The 25,141-nt window shown below is 42.4% G+C and overlaps 1 protein-coding gene across 6 annotated transcripts in view; it reads left to right on the forward strand.

Annotated features, from left to right (window-relative positions):
• Window positions 1-25,141, forward strand: part of iqsec1b (IQ motif and Sec7 domain ArfGEF 1b) — a 250,951-nt gene that overhangs the window by 181,572 nt on the left and 44,238 nt on the right. Inside the window, exon 1 of one of the 6 annotated variants that reach the window (XM_086291213.1) lies at window positions 21,468-21,654. The exons of 4 other annotated variants lie outside the window; for them this stretch is intronic. In XM_086291213.1, coding sequence (XP_086147339.1) covers window positions 21,563-21,654 — 92 coding nt within the window. In that variant the 5' untranslated portion in view covers window positions 21,468-21,562. Of the gene's footprint in view, window positions 1-21,467; window positions 21,655-23,050; window positions 23,380-25,141 lie in introns of those variants that run through there. One more of the 6 variants, XM_086291214.1, reaches the window with a different exon arrangement.

The raw sequence follows: 25,141 nt of genomic DNA on the forward strand, positions 1-25,141 counted from the left end.
TTTAATTTGATGCCAGCCACACTTTTCAGAAATGTGTTTCCTAATGTGTTGGACCACCTTTTTTAATCACAATCAGCAAAAAGTGACCAATTGCTGTCATTTTAAAAGCAAAACACGTTTGTTTGATACAAGATTTCGGCTGCTCGGCAGTTCAACGCCTCATTTGTCATGTTTCGTTTCAGACAGGCCAGTTTAGCACCCAGATGTTTTAGTGAACCATGTTGGTGAAATAAATGCAGAATGTGGTTTGACATGATCTTGCTGAAAAAAGCAAGACCTTTCATTGGATGGCAGTATACTGTATATTCCACCCCAACATGTAAATATCATTCAAGATTAATGAGTTAGTCGAGCCATGTGCACCAAATTACTGCCGTGTAATTACAGGTTACATAATATTACATCCAATGATCCTCTGCTTATTCAAAGGGGGTCTGTAAGTGTTCCTCAGCCAGTCTGTACTGACTGACCATGCAACTTTGTTAAAGAAATTACAGTGTGGACATTCTGGTGTTGTCTGGCCTGCGAGTGAACATTTTGTAGCTGATACACTAGCAGCTTGTTCGCCCAGACTGCACCACCCAGTAGCAGATATGGCTCGTAGCGGTCAGTTTGATATCAGTCACTCTTTCTGTGATTTTCTCCATGGCATGAAATGGAAACATCAAAGTACGAAGCCCCTGTCAAATCAATCTGCTGTGTGAATGTGTACAGAGTGTGGCAGTGCGAGCCTGGAGCTGCCGTCACTGTGGTTCACAGCTCTGGTGCCTGTGGCCACTGATTCTCCCTTTTGTTGATTAGCTTGCATTACATATTAATTATATCTGCCATTTTTCATCTGTTTCTGCTCTTGTTTCTTCATTGAATTGAAATATTGTGAAAATATTGTGAGTCTTTATCAAGCAGATAATTCACACTGACGTTTTTATACTGAAGCATTAGTATCAGCATTCATTCTAACTCTTAGTAGCTGACCCAGCCATGAGAGTGGAGGTCAAAGATAGACAGAGAAATGTTTGGCAGCTGCTCATATAGGAAGACACAGAGACCAGCAGGCAATGGAAATACTTGGTTATTCTTAAACATCTAAAATAACAAAGGCAAAGGTCTCAGATGGTCACTGTAAGGATTTCCTTTACTATGTGTCAGCATATCGTTTACATGCAGCTGAAGCTTGTTTGGAGCCGTTGATATGCCTAGCTGTTATGGTTATTTAGGTCACTACACTATAATACTCTAGTGTAGATGCTACCTACAAAAAGTAAATTCTAATCAGTTCTTTACCTTATAATATATGAATCGAACTCAAATACACTGTATATACAAACATAAGAAACCAAGGTATCTTATTTAACTTTCCAAAACATTTCAAAAGTTTGTACCTGTAACAAAGGATAGATTATAGATGTGTTTTTAAATACTGATATTTAAAATAAAATGATTTTTAATCCATTATATTCTGATAAACAAACAGGTAGTAATGATGATTAATGTCCAAGGGTGGTTTTATGTTTTCAAGTCCAGGATAAAAACAACATGCATGAATGCCAGCTTACTGTGTGAAAAAGATCCATTCAAATGGAGACTGCAGTATGCACTGAGGGCAACATGTACAGTCCTCACTCAGTGCCAAAATAAAAAATAAATTCCAAGTAATCAGTCGTAGAAAGATGAGCTTTGGGAGAAAGCGCTAATAACCGGTGTCAACATTTAAACACGTACTGATGGAGGCTAGTTTTTTGTAACTCTCCCCATGAGTTCAGTTGAGCTTCTTTCAAGTCTTTGTCTGCATCACGAGTTACCCTGCATTCAAAGTTCAAGTTTCCTTTGCTGGAACACGGAGCACCTCTCCTCCTTTCTGTCATTCTTTGTAGAAGGATTTTCAGACTGCACAGCTGTTCGCAGCTAAAGCCCCTTCCAGACACGCAAGTCTTACTCTGATTGCAATTGAAGGTGTCAGTGTCATGTGTGGAAAAGCTGCTGACTTTTCTACAGAAGAAAGATCTTAGACCTCAGACCTGGTGATATTTATGCATTAGTATCATTACAGTAGAAGAGTGTGTGAATGCATTAACACTGGCAAATATGAATTAGTGGCATAAACTCCATAAAGGCAGTGTTTTTCTACTTCTTATTTAATAGCACCATTACATGACATTTTTCATTCGCTCCATCTAGCCTGTCCTTATCTTGCTTTTTAAATGCTCTTGAAGCATGAACAAGATTACTGCCAGACATGGCAGTTTAAGAAGTGATGCTTAAAAAGCTGCAACCTAATCCCAGACTGCACCCAAAGCAACAGTCTTTACAGAAAATCAGCTATTAAAAATATAAAAATAGGAGAGTAAATACTTGGTCCAGTTAACTCAGTTGCTTAACTGAACCGTAAACCCTCACGCGTTACACACTGGGTGCGTTGTCTCTCATGAGACAGATGATAAACACCAGACATCAAAGAGTTTTTTACTTTTTCTTTACATTCACTGACTCAGCATGTTGACTTGGATGTTTTATTTTCCTCTTACTGCTGTTTAAAGATAGCTGACGCATCACACCCACTGTAGCATGACCAAAATAATCTTATTCAGCTGCAGCATGTTTCACGATCCTTAGGTCAGATACCATCTATTGAGAGTTTGTGAAAAACAGTGAGACTTGACACCACAGGAGAAAACAATACCTGAACCTTTGCACATCCCGTACTCAGCCAGTGGGATGATTTAGAGGAGGAATGGCGTGGCAGCAGTAAAAGATAAGCTACTGAGGAAAGGGGCTGCAGCCAGCTAGTGGAATGTGAACACTCACTAGTGTTACACACTAAAGCAAGAAGGGATTTTCCTCCCTGTCTGGTCCACTTAGAAGCTGGCCTTACTTGGTAATGCTGGATAAGTCTCTGCTCTGCTCTCCTCAGACAAGAACAGCTTGTGTCTACTTTTGCAAATGTAGAATAAAGAAATGAAAAAAGAGGAACTCAGAAAGGAGCAGTGACTGAAAAAACCCAGCCTACAGGATGGAGAATTAGTCATTTTTTCTCAGGAGCGAGCAAAGACTAGTACATGTTTTGTGGTCAAGTGAGGAGAGAGAGAAGGAGTGGCATGGGTGGATGCTGCTTCTCCTGAGGCAGGCTTTTCCCAGCTCTGAGTTGCCTAAAAACATTTGGGTCTCTCACTCAAGAACTTAAACAAGCCAAATCTGTCCTGACGATGTCAGGGGCATGTGGAATCTAATGTGGAAATACTGCATTTCAGTGCGCACGATAAGGTAGGGGGATCCTCTTACTCCAGAGCTCAAAAGTGTGGTGTTGGTGTGTGGCTGGGAAAGCATTCGGGCTCATGCTGGTTCCTTCCCCGGGGTAACGTGTTTTAATAAAATTGGACACCTGTAGATCAGGGGTGGTAAGTTAGCCTTTTCTTTTTTTAAATAGATTATTGCAAGATGAGTTAGGCTGCACTGTGAGACTGTATGGTTTACCACAAGTTTTAAAACAAACAAACAAAGCTGTGGTATGCAATAAATCATCAGATGATTTAAGATCAAAAGTTGTTTAGTTGATTTCTTGTTGTTTTTTCTCTGTTTTAAATCATTTAAATCCTTTGTTTTCAACATTTAGTCCATCAAATGTTACAGAATAGTGAAAACATCCATCTTGAAACAAGTCATTTTTATACAAGAGCCCAAACATCCAAATGTATGGTACTTCAGATTGAAAGTACTCGTTTAATTAGCTTAGTGTTGATCCAGTAAATACTTTTCTTTGAAAAATGGCTGCTGAGCGTGTGAGTGGTCCCTGTGACCTTTTGTGATTGAGTATCTACCAGTTTCTTAACAGCTATGATTTTTTTAATCATGTTCATCTTCCCAAATAAACAGAATTATATTATCCACGCTGTGACCCTCCAGTGCTGTCTGGGATTTAAAACTAGAGGTCTTTCAGTTACGCCGAGTTTTGGACTTCTTAATCTGAGATGTGTCCAAAGGGGTGATCCAAGCTCTGCAAGACCCAACTCTAATACAAAGATAATTAGATCTGTGTCAGGAAAATGAAACCCTACCCAACTTTATTAGACTAGAGCAGTTAATGTAGAATATGGTCCCAGTACGACACAGGTACAATCAGGTCAGGTCTCGATTCCTCTGAACCAACTGGACCCATAATGACCCCTATCAGGAACCACTTACTGAAAGTATTGATTATTAAATTAGTCGTATAATTTGATGACTTAATGGGCAAAGTGTTTCAGCAGTAGCTTAGAAAAACTGTTGTTTCTTTGGAGATGACTGGAAGAAGACTTACTATGCTTCGTTCCATGCAGTGCCCTCCATCTGTGTTGTCGTATTAAACATACTGAAGATGCTGCAGGGGATGGGCTGAAGCATTAATGGTTCCTCGCAGTGGTTTCACCACAGCAAGGCTAAAATTAGTGGCCACTGTGGCTAGAGCAGCCTGACTCAGCAGTAGACAATCACCATTCATAAACTGCTACGGCCTGTAATTCCAGTCTCCTTGGGTCTGCCGGCCACAACACAAATGTTCCTCCTGGGATTCTCAGCAAGTCCAGGCGTTATATTGAATTTCTGATCTCTGTCTGGTTCTGCGCACGCAAACAGCCTTGTGTAACTTGGCCATCAGACATTTTCCGTCCGTGCCGATTTCTAATGAATGCCACAGTTACATGCTTTTTCCTCTTGGCTTGGAGTCCCTTCTGTCTGCTCTGCTAAAATTGACTACACATTTACTCACACATGCACACATGATCTGGAGGCAAATGTGTGGTGTTTTTAAATAGCTGACTTTAATTAGCCTGGTCTATATTTACGCTAGAGTCTTTTTTTTTTGCCACTTGTTTGATAGTAACAGTGGCAGCAGAAGAAAATTCTAGCACAACATTTAAGAAGATCAACGTTTTCTGCTTTCCAGCATTGTCGTGGTGCTTCGTCTTCTTTTACCCACATCCACAAAATCTCTGTACAGGGAATGATGAGGTGGACTTTCAGTTCAATAAATATGTGAAAATTACAAGTAGTTGACACAGGATTTTTTGGCGTTCTTGGGTTGTTTTGCATAATTAAAACCTTTTGCAGTGTTATTGCTGTCTCTGGCAGAGTGACCTTTTGTAGCCCTCCTCTCTCTGAGCTGATGGTAGAGCAGCATGTCTGCAGAACATTCCTGAGGACAGAAGTCATAGCTCAATAACTCACGTGCTCACATGCAGGTCCTCACCCTGTTTCTCTGATTCTTCTCCTGAATGTCTGTCTGCATACCAACCCCATCTGTGAGTGTGAGAGTGGTCCCCCCAGGTATTCACTCTCTGTAGGGAATTTTAACCTGCTTTTGTAATAAATTCCCTGTAAAGAGCCTGGCTGCACAGCAGAGGCTGTCCCAATCTTTGTTTGAACTCTTAGCAGACCGTGTTTAGTTCAAAGACTGTGTTCATGCAGCCCATTTAAAAAGGTTTGCCAGTGAAATAGTAGAAGCTAGCAAACCTGATCTGCTAGGAGTGCAGACATTATTTATTTAACTTGGGGACTCAGACTGGAGCTGCAGCCTGTTTGAGGTGACCTACAGTGGAGTACGTGTCTGTGTGTCTGCTTCCTGTGCTCCTAGTCTCCCCGACGAGAGGAAATACGGTTTCCCTCCTGAACTGGACAACAAACCCTCAGCTGTCTGGACAATTACTGTAGCTCTGCAGCTTCCTGGCATGCGTGTAAACACGGCAGTTGAGAGTTGTCTACAAGCAGATGTGCGCCTGTGTTGTGAATCGATACCCACCTGGTCCTCCATAAAGGCTGCACTTTAATGGTAAAGTCATTTTTGCCTTAAGCGGGGAGTGGTGGTGTAGAGGGCCTTGTGTAAAGAGTACGGAGCGGAGTCAGTGAGCTGTTGGCCATTCACTGTCTGACAGAAACTCCCTCTGCCCTGTCACTGGTGAAGAGCAGCTGCAGTATCTCAGGAGCTTTCTGCCGTCGAACACCTGAGGCAGGCAGGCGGGAGGCAGACGAGCTTTTAACACAACCGAGAGACAGACAGAGCACCTAGGAGGAGGCGTATGGTGAGTGTGGGTCTAATTCACTGGTGTCTGCTGAACGGATTGTTTAAGGAAATGCAGATGTTAATAGATGTTTGCTGGTCTGCAGCCTAGAATAATGTCACATGATGATAAAACTGCATTTTATGTTCTTGTGCTTTGTGTGTGCTGGGATGTCAGTCGGTATAACTGACGTGTGTCTGCATTACTGTGTCACTGTACTTCTGCCATTCCTCAGCAATTTCACACTTTTTGTCGTTAATGTGGAAGGAATTCTTTTCATCCTGATTAGGCTTGTTTGACTCACTGTGGTGTCACTGACGACCGATGCCACACTTACGATACAGAAACTCTATAGCTATAATCTAAATCTCTGCAACTAGACACAGTGTTGTGTTTAGCTGTTTCTGTCGTTACTTTGGAAGAAGTCGAATGTCAGGATAATGCACAAGTGCACATTTGTCCCTTAATAAGCTGCTTGTTGTTGGACTGCATGCCAATATTGTGTTATAAATAATTTAACACCACAGTGTCTTATTGCCGCCTGTAATTTGATCCAGGTCTTCTTTCCTGGACTCCTGTTTGGACTCTGTGTTTGTTTAATGTTTTTTCTCTCTCGTGTGTTTAAAATTTTTATCATATTTAATCCAAATGTGTTCACCTGGATCCTGATTGATAAAGTGAGCTACAGGGCTCAGCCCAAGACATTATCAGAGGCAAAAAATGGCAAGCCAGTACTAATTTACCTTTTAAATATTTCATAGTTTGTGTAGTTCATTTATTTTAAATGAACCAGCCTAAGGCAGTGCTAACTCAACATTAGCTCTAGTTCCCCCTCACCTTTACTCCTATGCCTAGTCTATATAAAACAAGAAGTGGTTAAACGCTCCAGCTGGTGAGGTATAGGCTAACCCCAAATATCATCATTTTCCTGTTTAATAAAGTTTAGAAATCAGTTTCACTGGTGAGAAATCTGAGCAAAAAACCATATTATAATACAATAAGTACTTCAAGAGCTCAAACTTTCCTTTATTCTTTTGAAAAGTATTTCCAGAGGTTTGCAGTGAAATAAAAAATTTGAACCCTTTTTGATATACTTTACACAATATTTTATTTATGATGATATATACACGTGTAGCATTCATTTCATCGTTTACTTAAATATGTTTAAATGATTAATAATAAAGATCAAGTGAAAACGTTTTTCTCAGGAACATTGTATGTGTATTCAGATTGTACAGTTACTGTAATGTACATGAAAACGCGTTATAAAATGAGTCTACTTCATTTACATGAGTGAGTGCCAGTTAAATGACTATGGAGGTTAAACATGGACACATTCTGTTGGTAGATGTCACATGTTCCTGCCCCTACTGAAACAGAGAGCATCTGAATGTTTAGCTTACAGTTCTGTAGGAAAAACGGGAGAAAAGAGGGAATAATGTTAATGTTTCATTTGAAACCTTCTTTTCACCATGTCTGCATATACACAGCAGGTGAGGAGATAAACCATAATATTTCAGTTAGACAAGATCTCTTTCTAATGATCTCAGTACATGCTTGGATGAAAGTATGATGGATTTAAATTGCCATAATCAAGAATAAATCTCTCAAAAATAATGGCGTGTCACTGTAGCTCAGGAAACTGCTGTGCTCTGAGTCCCTTTTTTAATCACTATCAGGTGCTACTACCGGTGGCCGATGGCCCGGTCAATAATGATCGGATAGTTGCTCTTGGGGGGAGGGGGACGCCACAGCCACCTGGGGTCCTCCTCCATCTTTTATACATGCCAGTGAGGCCAAGCTCATCAAACATTAATGGCCAAAGCTTGGATCGCTCTACCTCCGTCAGCTAGACTATGACCCTGAGCTGTCAGTGGTCCAGGAGAGGTACTCCCGACCCGGCCCTAGCTGCCCCGTGAAGCCTAAATTCACTCCGACTCTGGTAACAGCAATGTGCCACTTGGTCACGGCCCTCTGATGGATTAGAAGCTCGGCAGTGCTCTCATAGTATCCCATAACTAATTAAAATCTAAACTATTGAATGCTAACCATATTCACCAGGACCTTTCCCTTCCAAAGTGCTTTTCCCAGTATGGTGTGAGCCAGGCCATTATCCTCAGGAAGGGCTCCGCCTCCATCTTTGTAAACTCAGAAAGGATTGCTAGGTTCCAGCTGGAAGTGGCACTCACCAGCATTTACCAGTGTGAACACCCTGCTAACATCAGGCTAGTCACATATTATGCATTTGCAATTGTTTGAGTCGAGTTATCGCCCCAAACCTCTGGGTAGTCAAGTAGAAGGTTTTGAGAAGGAAACTTAAGCAGCTTATTAAACAGAATTTCGAATATTACTCTCTCGTTTAAAAAGTCTGAATTCATCTTCACCTGGAATGTGCGATTTAGCTTTTTGTTTCAGTTTTCATCTCATGAAAACAAAGGAGCAAAGCTATGAATGAATAAAAGAGAGAGGTTAAGCTCTCGGCTATTCACTTCATGAACAGCTTAGTTAATATGACTGCAGCATAGTTTATAATGTTACGTAGCTAATCAATAGGGGGCTAATGGTTCCTGGAACACCTCCTGCTTCGTGCCCACACCCTTCGGCTTGTAGTATGGGAGAGTATCGTTCACTGGCAGCTCGGGGTTTTTGTTTTCACTGTTGTGTAGCATATGCCAGGAGCGGCAGTGTGTCGACAGAGGATGGACATTAGTGCTATTACTGCTTGAGGAAATGCATGTTGTTAATGGTGTGGTGCATTTGCAAAGGCTGCAGGAACTGAGTGTTTTATTATATGTTTGGACTGCATGTTGTCACCCCATGTGTTTTGCATCGCACTGATTAATTGTGCAAATCTGAGAAATGCACTTTTACAATAGAATAATAACAGTAATTAGAGACACACTTTCCTTATTTGTAAGCTGCTGCATCAATTGTGTTTACCCTTTCTCCTCCCACTTCCACCTCCTGCTGGCCACCCTCCCTTTAAATAAACCCCCCATCCCCTAACTCACCCCACCCAGCTTTCATTCTCTTTCCCTCATCTCCTCCTCTTCATCCGCTTTTATTATTTCTGGTTGAAGTCTGCAATCAATTAGTATGAGAGAAGGCCCAATCAATTCCCACTCATTTGCAATTCCTGCCCGTTAAACACTTTCCTTTATTACCAATGTCATAATTAATGCGGAGGAGATTGAGGGGCGGGGGGTGGGGGGATTCTGGGGGTGGGGGAGTGGAAGGGGGTGGGAGAGTCTTTGCCTTATCGCCTGCTGCTCATCCAGACATCACTAATCATCAGTGTAGCGGGCCATGCTTGCTTTGTACAGCAGGCCCAACAGTAAAGAAGTGAAGCTGGACTTGGCGACAGACGCTTTACAGTTCTGTCCATATGACAGTCAGTGAATGCACTGCTATGGAGAAGTAAATATATATTGCGTATGTTCTGAACGTCGTCACAAGAGTAAACTCGAGCAGCCCGTGTTGGTAACTGTCCCCCAAGGACAAACTGTCCACAATGTCAGAATTTGCTCAAGGACATCCTTCATTTTTTTTAAATTAATTAATTTATTTTGCATGACATTTCTCTTCAGTGGAGTGTGATGCAGAAAACTGTTCGGGCCTTTTGTGCCAAACCTCTTGCAACAAAGATAAGCACATTTTCTGCAGTGCTGCAACCCCAAATGACTGCAAATTATGCTCTCGCGTTTTTGGCTCATTTAAAATCAAGCCAGAAAAAGAAAAAAGAAAATGTTGAAAGGTGATTACAGCTGAAATCATTATCACTTAGAAATGCCTGAAATGTTCCTACACTTGTCCTGAGCCTGTGGACCTGTGGTTTTGGTTTGGATTATTATCTTATGTTTAAAGTTAATTCATGTTAAGATTTTCTTGTTCTTAGGTTTGGTTTCTGTTTTGTATTTTGAGCTCCTTTTGTTCTGTGTCTCTGTGTTTCCTTCCTGTTGCCATGTCTTATGTCTCGTGTTTTTGCGTGCCTGTTGTACCTCCTGTTTTACTTTGATAGTCCCTGTCCTGTGTGTAGTGTGCCTGGTTTTGCTTCCTCTTGTCTCGTCAGCTCTGATTTCTCCCAGTTGTGTTTCCCTCCTGTCTCCCATTCCCTGATTGCTCCTGTGTGTATATAAGCCCCGTGTTTTCTTCTGCTTGTTACTGGTCCGTCTGCGTTACCTCCACGTGTCATCCTGTGTTCCACTCTTTATGTTTTCCTGTGAGTTATGGTTTTAGATTTGTTGGTTAGATTGTCCCAGTTTAGGTTTGTTCTTAGCTTCCGTCTGTCCCATCTTGGCTCTGTCTGTATTATTACCTCATGTCAATAAAGCTCACTCATTGCATCGTCAGTGCCTGCGATTGGGTCCTTTTCCCTTCGACTTCACATGGCTGCCGCAGCAGTCGTGACAACACTATCTACAAAACAAGTCTACAAGTAAAATTAGATTAGTGAAACCCGTGCATTGGCTGCTTACTATTAACCAGCATGCATGTTAATGAATCAGAATAATTTTAAATCAAACTTTCAATCTGCTATCGCAAACACCACCAGTGCCCAACTTTCATGGTGTTACAGGATTCAAATGTGTGACTTCTGTGACTATAGAAACTGACATAATAGGGTCCAAGAAGGAAGTCACAAAAGACAAAGTTTCCTTGGGAGTGGTGATGGTTCACTAATGTTTTTAACGAGATTTCAGATAATAAAATAAATCCTGTATTTGTGTGTGCACTGTTTGAATGTAGTCATACACTCTCCAGAGTATATGACCAAGTTTATTGCACAATGAGTTTTCCAGCAATGCTACACAAAATAATAAAAGCACAGAGTAAGGGCTATAAACAAGTACAACATTTCCACAGAAACGCACAAAAAAAATCACAAATTAACAAAACATGAAAACAGCTGTGAAACCACCACGCAGAGATTCAAACTGACTGCAAACGGCCCTCGCGTCCTCAATGTGACGTTTCCAGGGGTCCATTGTCTCAGATAGGGTCTATGGCTAGTAGATGTGCACAGCTGTGTGGAAGCATGTTTTATGAGCAGCAGGATGAGATGGTAGTGTGACTGGGGAGGGAGGGTGCAGGTGGTGGACCAGTGGTAATTACTGGGAAGCCCTGCTGCTCAGTTAGTGGTCCCAACACACCAGTCTGTCTTCTTCTGGACCCTAATGAAAAGCCTTTTAATATCTGATTAGCTTTTAATGTCACTCTGTGGGAGTGGGTGTGGTCTGGAGACTTTTATTAGAGACTAGGAAAATGGGCCTGCTTGCCGGCAGTTTGTCATTTTTGATTGAAGAGCCGAGGGATGCAGGTGGAGATATAATTACACCGGAGGTCAGTAATGTTTTCATAAGTGTGCGGTTGCGTGTTTATGTGCAGCCTTTTATGGTTTCTTCCTAGTCTCCATTTCGGCCCGCAGAGGTGTCCCTTTGATGGATTGTACAGATAAAGTATTTGATGACACAGGAGAGCCCGGGCCCATTAGAAATTCATAGCAGATTATCCACACAGCTCAAATGAAAATGGACATCAGAGACATAATGGCTGTCGTTGGCATTTTCCACCACTTTCTGTGATATTGTTTCCTTTTCGTGACTTAACCACTCTCATTTTTGAAAACAACAATTCTTCAAAGAGTCTCTAACAATCATATTGTTCTGCTTGTGCTTCACGCCGGCAGCTTTCATCCGATCGCCTCTATCAAGTCACGGTGACAAGAGCTCTCTTGCAGAAATGAGCTCTCATGCTGCATCAATACGAGTTGTCTTTGAAGGAAGTCCATGCAAACAATTTGTGGACTTTTTGTTGTATTCTATTTCTATTTGTTCTTTTTTCAAAGGTTTGTTTTCACTCTTTGACTAAAACCTCGTCACAGATGTCGCTGAATCATCATTTTTCACCAGAGACAGCACTTTGGAAGGATGCTTTGTAGTGACAGTGCAGAAGCATGCCACACATTACTTAATATCTGGCTGCGCAAAGCAGCCAGGACCTAAAGGTAGTGGGTTTTTGCCGGGCTGTTTGATTGCCGCTCAGCTGTAGCTGTGTGTGTGTGCTGTGTGAAATGTGTTCAGCTGTTATGGTGCATCCTGCATACTTGTTAAATATAAATGGCCGCCAAACTGATCGTGGCAGGTGAACACTAAAGCTCAAAGGAAATTCCTGTCCAAGTCTTTAGTCTTACAAGTTTAGCTTTAATACATTTGCACATGATTCAGTAGCCCATTTGCTGACCTGTTTAAACCTGAAACATGGGTCAAAGCGGTTTTTTTAAACACTTACATACCTTGATTTGTTTCTAACTTAAGACAATGTCAAAGTCATTTTACATTGCAGGCCACGTACAGCCCACTTTGATCTTATTTGGTTAGGGTTAGAGATAGCTTGATATGAGAAAAAGAAGTGAAGTTTCAACATTGAGTCTCAGTTTTTCTACATGATAAAAAAAATGCTCTGCTCTGTCAGCACCCCTCTTTGGGCTTAAATTGTTAGAAGTAAATGTGTAAAATTAAGAACTCTGTAATTACACAATTTGGTGTAGTATGAATGGCCATGGGGGACATCTTTGTCACTAGGAAAAGCTATAAAACTTGTAAAAAAAAATAGAGTGAAAAGTCCAGAATTTATGTCCTACTTCACATTTTTCAAAGCCATCCAATGAGCCACATTGACTGGGGCTGACTCTGGCTCCTGGGCCTTATGTTTGACATCCCTGGATTAGGCCAATGTATCAGAATCCTGTTGCCCGTGAACTTTCCAAGGTGTATCATTCAAAATAATAAAGAAGCAGAAACATATTTCCTTTAAAACGATAAATTTGTCCGTGTATCCTCCACAGACTCGTCTTTCAAACAGCCTGCTCTGACTCGTCACAGAGTCACAGCAGCCACAGCGATCATCAATTAGTCACTTGCTTGGTTGATGCTGTTTATGATGCAATCCATGGATGTCTTCAAGGGGCATCAATTAAGTGAAAGTCACTGGCATGTCTGTTTTGCACAAGGTATCCTTTAGCAGCAGTGAATGATGCACCAGTTTATGCTATTAGTGAGACATATCTGTCACTCCCAGCTCACCTTTTTTCTGCATGCAGGATCGCTATTGTGATGAGACATATTTTACCCCAAACCAAGATCTTGTCCTGAATCTACTCTGTCAGAGTAGATTTGAGTGCTTTAATCTCCCCACAGAGGTTTTTTTGTATATGGGCAAATCTTTTAAATGTTTAAATTTATGGAATGAATGCACACATGCACGGCACATGTTCGATAGCAGACTTGATCTCAGGACTAAAATCTCTCAATAACCAACGTCAAGGCAGCAATGCTAAAGAATGCCTTCTTCATAATGAAAAGAAGCAGATAGCATCAGATTAAACTGCATTTCATGAAAACCTGCCATAAGAATATGTCGTCTTAGCCCACTGGGCAATCCACTGATCCCTAAGGTTCACGTGGCTTGCGTGTCTTTAGCATACCCTAGTGTGTCAGAACACGCTTGCTCAGACACGGACCAGTTGGAATGGACACAGTGCACGTCTGTTGTGGTCGCTAATATGCAAGGAACACTCAAGCACTGCTTCTATGCAGCAGCATTAAAAATTGCCGCATGAACACACTGATTAATTTATAAGTCATGCGAGAGGGGCATAGGCAGCGCACCCAAAAAAATCCCAGATAAGCTGCATAGTGTGAGAGTTCTTTTCTTCTACACAGACAGATTGTGATTTGCGTGTCTGTGCGTGTAAATGGGTATGAGAGAGAGAGAGAGAGAGAGAGAGAGAGCATGAAACTGAGATGCTCCTTTCAGTTCAGGATGAAGAGAAAAAAAGAGGCCTGAAATATTTGGGGAAGTGGGGATTGGTAAGGGGGGGATTGGCTTCTAGTCTTCTCATATCTTATAGAAAGACTTGGAGACTCTTTCCAAAGAATGATTCTGCCATTGTCCCACTCTGGCTCTGCTTTTAAATGATCAGATCATCTGATGAAAACCCCTCCCTACAGTCAGTAGCAGTACATCTGCATTTATGGTTTGTTAGCATCCAAACTGTTATATTGAAGACGTTTCTCTCACAAATCCAGCAACAGTACGCTTCTTATTGAACTCTCGTACTACATCAGATTTATCTTTAAAGTGATGCATGGCGTCGGGCCATGAGGTGGCACTCAGCTGCCTGACGGTAAACACTCATTAATTCCAGCTCTGCCAGAACACACAAACATCTGCCGTCTGTTGCCGTGGTGACTCAATGGACCCCATCCAGCAGGCACCGTTGCATGCCTTTCTGCGCACCGTATTTCAGTGCACACAATGCCAGTCGGTCCTGGTACCAAAACAAAGCAGCCGCCTCCTCGTGGCTTGAAGCAGGTCCGCTGTGTGTTAGAGGGAATCCCGGATCCTGCGCAGAGCCTGCTGCTTGCTCACATGTGCGTGGACGGATGTTTAAATGCTCCGACAGAAGCCCTGACGCAGCACAACCCAGGCCCTCGCTGCCTTTCTGCAGACGGCGTCCGTCCTGATATCGCAGGCTGTGGGGCAAGGCCTGGTTTCATTTTCGAGGATTCTCCTCAGATTCTGTTTCCTGTACAGAGGTGCTTTTCTGAGGAAGTGACTTATCATTTCTATCAAAGTGATAACATCAACCTGGTCTGTGTGAAGTGTCTGCTTAGATTTGTGCAGCCGTTATCAGCTTGAGCTGCTTTATTCATTGTACCACAAAAAGTAAAAGTCACAATTCAATTTGTGGTTCCAGGAGGCCGCTGTGAGAAAGCAGACATGCTGTGAGCGCTGTCTTTAGTAGCGTGTTACATCTGGACACCTTAATGTTGTGACAGGCTGTCAGGAGACGGTGTCTTGCTTTCTTACGCCGACTCGTTTCTCTTCGTGGCGTTGAAGCCGACAGTGCTGATGTGGTGTCAGAAGTAGTGCCAGCACAACACCAAGCCGCTGGGCTGCGGGCGCCTCTAATGAGCTCCCCTGAGTGGTAAGCAGGCCGATGGAGATGGCCCGTCCTCTCTCCTCCCCCTCGCTCAGCGTGCTCGCCTCTAATTGGTGGGAGAAGAAAGAGGGACTTCACTCTAACAGGAGACAAAGCTTTGTTTAAAGTGAGTGACACAAAAAGTAAAAGAAAAATCTATTTCTGCCTCATGTGAAAGCAGGTCCTCTCACCCCAATTATAATTTCTGGCAAAGGCCCGAGGTTTACGTCGTCCAGTATGTCCTGAGCCCGAGGAGAAAGACATGGGTAACGCGAGCAGAGTCAGGTGTTCGTTTTGGACGATGGGAGACTCTGATGTGCCAAATGAATGCTGCTTTTTCACCTAGTTTTAATCACACTGTTGGCTCTTAATGTCAAAGTGCTCTTTGGAATGACTGGAATAATGACGCCCTCTACTGCTCAGTTAGCAACACAGCCAACAGAGGGAAACAAAATCAACAGGGGACCGTGGTACATGTTAGCTCAGCTCAACCACCAAAGGATCCAGAGGGAAACACAGTGAAATGTCTTTATTTTTTTATTAATTCTAGTAAAGGCATGGCTGTGGTTTAAGAGGTGGAGCAAGCCATTTCTCATATTGTTGCTATGAGACACGTCTGGACAGTGTTCAGTGTGTGTGTGTGTGTGTGTGAATGCAGCTCAAAGCAGAGGCTTGATAACTGCTCAGGGCGTGAAGCTCGGGCAATTATGACATGAAATCTTTGTGTTTCGGTTCTCTTTATCAAAGCAAGCTTGTGGCAACATTATTCAAAGACATATTTTGGATTTTAAAAATGTATTTAAGCATTCTGGTGTCACAGTAGCACACCCACGTGTGCCAAGATCCAGGGTTTCCAGGAAGAACAGTGTACTCGTGTCATTTGGCTCACCAAATTGTGTGCACACATCACATTACGTGGATACAAAATGTGCGGAAACAAACTAAATTCTTATGCAAAGTGTGATAAAGTATTAGCAAGAAGAAAAATGGATGCTTAAATAAATTAAAAGGCCTGGTGTGTTGATTCTGTTGATCATCCATATTTATTAGTCATTTAGTCCATCACTTGCACAGCCAAATTAAATTGCTGCTTGGGGGCCAAAAATGAGCTGCTGGGTTCTTTTGCTCTGTTATCTTTAGAAGCTGATTTCTAAAACACCAATGATGCACAAGCAGTAAGTTAGCGTCCAATAAAATTCCTTTCTTAGGTTAGTCATATATGAATTTCTCCACAAAAACCTTTGAATCTACAAACATTTTACATTTACTGTGGTTATAGTTGATTATCATACACATTCAGAGTCAGAGAGTGTTTATTATATTGATCTCTGAGTGTATCGGAGCCTCGTGAAAGATTGGTGACCTGTCCGGGGTGGCCCCTGCCTTTCACCTTAACAATAGATGGATGGCAGAAAATGGTAAAAGTTCTTCTACCTCAGCCTTCATCAGGATGAAATTGCAGCTTCTTTTGCTCTGGATTGTTTGCCCGGTGTGAAAATATTAATTGAAAACCACACAAAAGTACTTACAGTGTACGCTTCAGTGGACTACACTGTGCTACTATGTTCTGAAGCACTGTTACCATAGTGTGAACCCGGAGCTTCAGAGAAACCAGTCTTGATCATTTAAAACGCTCTGTTACATCAACTATTTCTCGAGGCTGTACCTCTGTTATGTAACTCCTACATCTGCCCAGCTCTAATTACAAACCCCGTCTGAGCTGTCTCAAGGATGTCACGCCTAAAACTTTTCCTTGATCTTCTTCTGTATGGCACTGACTTTACTTCTACTCCACTCTCTCTCGTGTTTCTGAGATCACTCTGTGTCCGCACATTAGTTGTCATGCATTCAAGGCCGTTTTTCAGAAGTCGGCTGGATACAATAAACTCTCATTTTCTGTGTGAATGCCTTCCATTTAAATGCATTCACACTAAGCTTAAGAATGGTCGGCCAACATAAACTTTAACCTGCCTATTTGTGTCTGGATTCATCTTTGTATTCAATAAATGCCTGCAGTAATTCTGTTCTCAACTCTGAGATGATGCATTCACATTTCTTTTCTTTAATTCAATCCAAAGTTTAGAAATCCGAAAATATTACACAAAATATATCAAACAAAATGTGAAAAATCAGCGCGTTGCTAATTGGCTAATGTTTGGATTTATTCATCACAAACCTGTGATCATGAGTCTTACTGTGCAAAAATGATGATTGGCTAACTTCATATGAAGCATAGTGCTGGCTGCTTCAGGCCAGTATAGCACGGTGGCTGCTGTCACTCCAAGGTGCTTTGCAACCCACCTCAACCCTTTATATTATTCATGCTATGTCATGTCATGGTTGTTGATATCTGCTCTATTTTTAAAGGGAGTTTTGTTGCTTCTCTCCCTGTATTTTGGCCTTCAGGGTATGAAATTGGATAGGTGTGGAAGTCTTTGAACAGAGCTGTAAAACCAAATATGTATAACTGCCATATGGTTAATTTTCATGTAATTAGTCTTACAGCCCAGACCCAGAACTTAGCCACTGAGCACTTGCTGCTGAATATAGTGACTTGACACTCTGGGGGCACTGCTTGTTGAGATTTATAAACTGTAAGTGAAGCTGAAAATGTGAGTGAAGAGGGGACAGTGTGTTGTTGGCTCAACCTGTGAATGATCTAAGAAGCAGCTAGCCAACTAGCCAGAGAGCTTCATAATTACGTCACCACCTATCATCCTGATATAATCTGTTCTTGTTTCTAAGAACTGCTGTTTTAGCAAAGTGAATATGCTGCTCTAAAATTATGCAGTACTTAGATAGTCAAGACTTGGTGGAGTGGTTTCAGATCAGGTTTCTTCTTCCTCCTTTCTTCTTCTACTTTTGTTTCAACTTTTTTCACCTGCTCCCTTCAGGGGTCACCACAGGGGATCATCTGGCTCCATTCACAACAACCCCAACATCCTCCTTCATAACATCAACTCTCTGCATGTCACTACATGCAAGAACCCCCTCTGTGGTCTTCCTCTTTTCCTCCTGCCTGGCAGTTCCGTCTTCAACATCCTTTGTCCAATATATCCACTATCCCTGCTCTGCACATGTCCAGACCATTTCAATCATTCCTTCTCCAAACTGCTCAACCTGAGCTGTCCCTGTGATGTACTCTTGGTCATTCTGATTGGAAACCTGAACATCTTAACCTCTTCAGCTCTGCCACCTCCAGCTCAACCTCATGATTTTTTGGTAGTTCCACCATCTCTGAACCACAGACCATAGCAGGTCTCACTACCATCTTGTGGTCCCAGATCAGGCACTGGCTCTGAATTTTTCCTCAAACTGCCAAATAGGACAAGGAACATCCAAGAATCTCTTCTATCTGAAGTCAGAGCTACATTATTTATTTTATACATAAAACACATAAATAGGAGCCTCTTTCTTGCACATAGAAACTTAAACTGGATTCAAACTGGAAAGTCTTACCAGGGCTCTAGACTAACTTTTTGACATGGGCGCACCGGTACGCCTAACTTTAAAAATTTAGGCGTACCGGCACAAAAGTTAGGCGCACTCAAATTTTTCAACCGCATCGCTTAACACCGCAGTTTTACATGTGCACTTTCTTTGGGGGGGAAGTCCATACAGACAATATTAATTTCTAAATTATTAACTAACAAGCTTGTGCTTAAAGTGCTTTGTCAATATTGTAGAAAATGTTAAAAACTTAATCATCATCTTGGCCTCCTCTGACGACCTGTTTGCTGCTGTCTGCTGCTGAAAGGCCGTGGGGAGAGGGGACACTTGGGCAGTGCATTTACTGCAGCATATAATGTGTTTTCTGGATACACTGTGCTTTTTCAGCATTCAAATATTGATGGCACCGTGTCAGAGCACTGGCTATGAATTTCAGACAGATCAGGCCTTAACTTAACAAAAAAGTTATCAATAGTTCTTTTCATCTTTTCTTATTACCCACAGCTACAGTACATCCACTTCTCTCAGGCCTAGGCTGCTCACTAGGGCTGAGTATCATCACTGATTTCTATAATCCATTCAATTCCGGTTCTCAAAGTCCTGATTTGATTCAATTTAGCCTCAGACAGTCAGAAATATTATAATTCTGATCATTTATCAGTACTGATACACATGAGACTTCATCAGAATTGTGAAAATCACAGCAGATGCCTTTGTGTGAAAGTAACTGAGAATAAAACACAGGAAAACATGAAGGAGATTTTCCTGGTCTGGCTTTTTATAGCAGATAACCTTAAAAATATTCTGCAATTTTGCATAATTTTAAGAAATTTAAATTTCTTCAGTATTGAACAGCAGAAATTAGGCTTTCTTGTCCGAGGTCATTTAAGTGAAAAAAGAAAAAGCGCTGTAAACAACGCTAGACTGGTGGGTAATAAGCGAATGAATAATGCAGAAAACAGATTTGAGACGGGAAACTGTTCCTGAAGTACAGAGAGAGAGAGAGCTGTGCAGGAAGTGTGATTTTTATCGTGGTGGAAGCAAAACAGCAAAAGTCAGAGGGAATTCATGACGACATTGATCAAATGTGAAGCGCAGTTTGCTGCTTCTTTTGCTGCTGGCTCGGTGAATTTTGGTTGGAGAGAGACAAAACCTGCAGCTCAGAATCAGCGCAAAAAGACGTAAACACAGCGCGGACCCGAAGAATCGCTAAGCTCCGACAGCGTGTAGTGTTCAGGCCGTCGGGTGAGAAAGCCGAGAAAGACGAAGCTGATTCTGATGTGTTGGGTCCGCTCCGTGTTTAGGTCTTTGTGTGGAATCCGTTAATGAATTGATATCGCTTTATTCAAGCTACTCACCTCTCTCTTCCACCTGCACTTTCAACTGGACCACGGCCAATCAGAGAGGTCCCGCCCCTGACTATCTCTGATTGGTTTAGTCCACGATAGGGGCATAATGTGTGTCTGTTGTTGACCACACGGAGAGTTACAGAGATTTTTTTTTTGTTACCGGAACAGTTGGTCGCACCTGTGCGACCAAATATTTATTTTTAGTCGCACCACTGAAAAATTTGGTCGCATTTGCGACCAAATTGGTCGCACTCTAGAGCCCTGCTTACCATATACTAAAAAAATATACTTTTAAAAAATTGCACTTTTTTAAAATTATCAGCCTTTTCCAGCTAGATTTAAAAGGCTGAAAGATCTCTCTGGCTTTCTTCGTGCTCTTCCTCTGGTTTGCTCTGCAACATTTGAAGCGCTGCCGCTGATGCCTGTGATGTCACAGGCTGTCCTGCTTTCAGAGGCTTATGGAGAAACGATAACAAGCTCCTTTATCCTCATTAGCGCCATTACATTATGACGTAGCCTCTAGCTATTGTTGTCTTTCTCCGTCTCCCCTTTGTTTTCCTTCCCTTCCCTGCCTGAGACACAACCAGCCAGACAAGCTGTATCTTAGTTAACTTTGTCTGGAGAAGAGACACGTGAGGAAAGCATAACATTGTCGAGGAAATCTCAGGGCTGCCTGCTACAACTCTGTCCCACTAGAAATGGTGGAAACAGAAAAAGTACATTTGCTCAAGAGAAAGGTGCTAAAAGCAACTCCTGAGTGTCTCTTTAAAACAGATATTCTGATATACATTAGATGGACATGTAAAATCAAATCAATGTTTCTGACCCAGAGCTTATTCCATATCTTTTTATACAGTCTGTGCTTCTGACTGGTGGAATTCAGTTAGTGTTGTTAAAGCTAATATGAGAGCACATACAGTTTTTCCCCTAACTGAACAGCAACTTCTAAGACTGAGAAATGAAGCTAGTGTGGAAGTTGAAATAGCTGCCGTGAGGCTGACTGCATCATTCCCCACAGAAAGCTCATAGGGGTTATTCTTAAACTTGTTCAGGCTCGAATTTGTGCATTATTATATTCGGTCTCCGTTGAGTGTCAGATGGGATCCTGCTAGGTTTTTGTTAGCTCAGCTAATACCTCTCTGAACTCGACCTCTCTCTTGTGTAATGCTGTTTGTGGCTTTTGGAGCATTTTAGTGGAAATAATTTGACCTGCTGTGGGGTTAAACTCATCCATGCTTCAGGTTTTCTGACTAAAATCCTAGCATTGTATTAGCCTACATAGGTAGGTATATGTACTCCAAATCCACCCGTTTGCCCTGTCTTTCTGTTTTTGCTGTCTTGAGTTCCATCTTTTAGAAACAGCAAACTAAAAACACGATTTGATTCAGTAATCTGGCTTTCTTCAAGGTGCTGTCATGTCGGTGTCACTTGTTTGCAGAATGAATTATTTGAAGCTACTAGTAGTTATTTTTATTCTCGCTGCAGGGAACACGCTGGTGTAAACAGCTAAGGCAGTTTTTTTTGGCAGCACATGGAAGAGAAATATTTAAACCTAGGTGATGTGATCTAAACTGGGACGCCACCTGTCAGGAGGAGCCATTAGTGGGAAATCCCATTACTAGTAATCCTATAGGCCCAGTGATAGGAGCACAGTAAGTAGTCTCCACTCTCTCCTTATGTCAGTTTCTCGTGGTCTCGCTGTATAAACAGTAGTGGCCACAAGCCTGTGAGTGCCAGTCTTGGAAGAGGACATGACCCTTGGCAAACTTTCAGCAAGTGGACAGAGAAACGAGCTCAGGATATTAATGCCGTTCCATGCCAGCTGCAGTTCATTGTCGAAACAGTGAGTCGTACACTCTTAGAAGCTCCTTCATTTAAAAAAAGAACGCTTCTCTCTGTTAGTCTGTTTAATTGACTTCCATCGTCTGTCAGATGCAGGACTGCGTGCTTCATCACCACCTTTCAGCCAGTTTTGTCAGCTTCAGCAGTGCTTATCACCTCACAGTTTTAGCTAAATTTAGACCATTGGCTTAATGCCACGCTGCTGTGTTATTGTTGTTGATGGTGGTGGTGTTGTAGTAATGGGTTTCAGCTAAACATAGAAACCAAGTAGAGCTCAAAGTCAGTACTAATGGTAGTACTTAACTTTAGTAATGATTTGGAGGTATTTTCAATTCAGATACTTTGGGTTATTATCCAAAAAGTAGCATTATCTCACAGCTAGAAGGCAGCTGGTTCAAACCTCCTGGTAGGTAAAGGCACATCTCTGTGTGTTTCTCTGTGAGTTTCCACAGTTAAGTTGTTACGTTATCTGGTAATTCAAAATTTGCCATGAGTGTAATACAAGGTAGATAAATTGCTCAAGTGCGTGGATTCATAAATGCATGTGAAAAAGGTAATATGGCTTTTTAAATACCACTTCATTCCAATCCACAAATAGTCAAAGTTCTTAAATGAAAGCATTTAAAATTGGTCAAATCACAAAAGGTTACCAATGTGCCAAAGCATCCTGACCACCTAAGTAGCTAATATGCTGTCAGTCTTTGCATGCAGCCAAATTACCTCTAACCGATCACAGGTCTTCTAGAGTCCAGGCCTCGAAGATTCCTCTATCTATCTGGTGCCAAGACATTAGCAGCACATCCTATAGGTCATGTAAGCTGTGACTTAGAATGGGATGAGGCTTATTCCAACACTTCCTCCAACATCCTGCTGCTGTTGATGGTAAGTCACACCACCATCAGAATGTGGTCTCTCTACTGTCAAATTACCATCATGTGAACTTTGCAGTTTGGGTCCTGCCTTTTTCAATCATATCTTTATACCTGCTGATTGATCCCACATACAACATGGAGGTAATATTTTTTTTGTTTTGGCTCAATGGAGTAAATATACACTTTTTTTTTTCTCCAAGCAAGCTATCAGTTATTGGCATCACTGTCAGTCTAAAATCTTCACAATATCAAACTCAGAGGCTTACTCAGCAAAAACAGATCATTTCTTGTTCAGTCATACGGATTAAATTCACCATTTTCCCAGAAGAATCACTGATGTTTACGTCTCTTTATTTCCCACTTTGCTGTCTGCATGTTTCCCTGCAATCAAACTCGGAGCAGTTCATCTCATTAATTACTGCACATTCGCCCAGAGAGGAGAATAAGCCGCTGCACGCACTCAGGTCTCAGTGCTGCCTCCCTCTCTCTCGCTCTCTGTCAGTGTGAAGGACTAGGTGCAGAGAAAAACCTTGACCTTGCTGTGCTGCCAGCGAGCGGCAAGGACTTGCCGGGCTGCGTCAGGCTGGACACACAACTCCACTGAGAGGGAGGGAGTGAGTGGGGGTTAGAGAGAGAGAAACAGAGAGTTAGAGAAAGGGAATAGAGGAGGGGCTATGCTGAGAGAGTGACAGAAAGTGGTGGTGGTGGTGGTGTTGAGGGGACTCAGAGTACAGCAGGGCCCGAGCTGTCTCTCTCTCTCTCTGAAGCTGGAGGTGAATGTGGAAGGATGGTCCCCTGCCTTCACGCTGCCAGTGTCGACCATATGCCGGGCTGCTCGCTGTCTCTCCCTGCCGGTAGGGCTGCTTCTCCTCGTGCTTCTGTTATTTTCATTTTCTGTCATGTCATACCTGCATATTGGCCTAGCTGGGACTGCTTTTTCTTCTTTTCTAATCTTTGGAGTGTGTGTGAGGTGAGAGCAGAGACGGAGAAAGAGAGTGCTTGCGGGCTACGTATGATCTTGTTTACACCCGCTGCCTGAGCAGGTGTCTGGCAGGGATGACTGCAGCAGCTGCAAATGCACTGTGCCCACCCCCCACCCTACGCCCCACCACTTCCACCCTCGCTCATCACTCCCTCTTCCCATCTCTCTCGAATAGTCTGATGTCATGGCAGCTGATGTTTGCTGCCTGCTGCTCGCTGTAGCAAACTGGGGTTGAAGGGACAGTCCAACTTCTCAGACAGCGCCTGGACTGTTGTTGTCCTTTATCTCTCTCTCTCCCCCCATCTGCTCTCCCTCTATGCAGAGGCAGATGTGTCCTCCGAGCAGCCTTGCAAACCAGGGGTTGTGCACTTGTTGTTGATGTTTTTTCTCTTTGGTGTTGTCTTTAACTCTGCTGCATCCCGGTTCTACTTTTGCTGAGGGCAGGCGTTCGTGTGATGAATTCCTATTGATCATTTAAACAGACCCAGGAATAGTTCATTACATCAGGCTTCTCTCTGCTGACCTAGACAGCATTCAGCGTACAAAGTGGACAGGCTCCTGTGCCATACTAACCATTATTGCAAATGAGATGGAGGGTCCTCAGCAGTCACTCCCCTCTACCTTGTACCAGTACTCATTGGCTTGCATGTCTTAATACGGTTTAATAATATTAATTCAATATTAATTCATCCTGCTTTGGCCCGCAGCACAGGATTACGTCTAACTTGTGTGATTTTTTTTTCCCTGTATGTAGCCTGACAGCCCACATCCAGGGCTTTCAGGCTCTGAGGCCAGAACTGCTTTTTCGGTTCTTGGTTTCTGTCCTCAGGGGCAGGATTTTCAGGTTGGGTAGATTATGCAGCATTAAGCTGCTTGGTATCAGATAATTCTACAATGATGAAATCCTCTAGGGTTATGAATTAAAATGGGTTGAGCTCTGCCGTTGTGTTGCACTCATGAGAATGTTTGTGACTCTACACTTTTTTTAGGGTTTAGATTCAGTGCATCACAGCTGTTGCTAAACAGGAAATTTGTTGCCTTGTCCAACGTTTAGGAAGACATTTCCTGCCTGTTTTGAATCTGCAGCTCGGGTGCAGAAAATAAAGCGGATGGTGCCATAAGTGTTCTGAGAAGAGAACGCATCCAAATCACTCCAAGAGTGAAGCACGCAGAAAGGTTTAGGCTGTTTTTTAATGCAAACTACATCAGCAAGTGCTCGATAAATCACAGGCTCATCAGAAGGAGGAGGACGAATCAAAGGAGGTGAAAAGGAGCCAGGAAGCTTTGACAAGCTCCTGATGACTCATCTTGCATGTGATTTGAAAGGCATTAGGTATGGGCCCAGCCGGCCGGACAGAGGCTCACTCTGCTGGCCCATCAGTCATTATCACTCCAAGGAGACTCGACTCCAGGATAATGATTCTGATTGGAGTTTGCTGAGGTTGAATGGAATCCAAAATCTGATGCACAGAGTCATCAGAGCCACATTTGTTCTCATCTTTAAATTTGAGTTGCCCTCTTTGTGTTTGGTCAAGTGAATCATATGCAGCAAGAATGCTAGAGTGATATCACTCAAAGAATCCTGAATAGAAATGTTGAGAGATTTTTTAGATTATAGTTACTCTTTACATTTT

The sequence above is a fragment of the Aulonocara sp. 'chitande type north' Nkhata Bay genome, linkage group LG5 (assembly GCF_057382095.1).
Source record: "Aulonocara sp. 'chitande type north' Nkhata Bay isolate Kocher_YH1m ecotype deep benthic linkage group LG5, A_spYH_male_GT1.1, whole genome shotgun sequence".
Classification (NCBI taxonomy): Eukaryota; Metazoa; Chordata; class Actinopteri; order Cichliformes; family Cichlidae; genus Aulonocara; species Aulonocara sp. 'chitande type north' Nkhata Bay.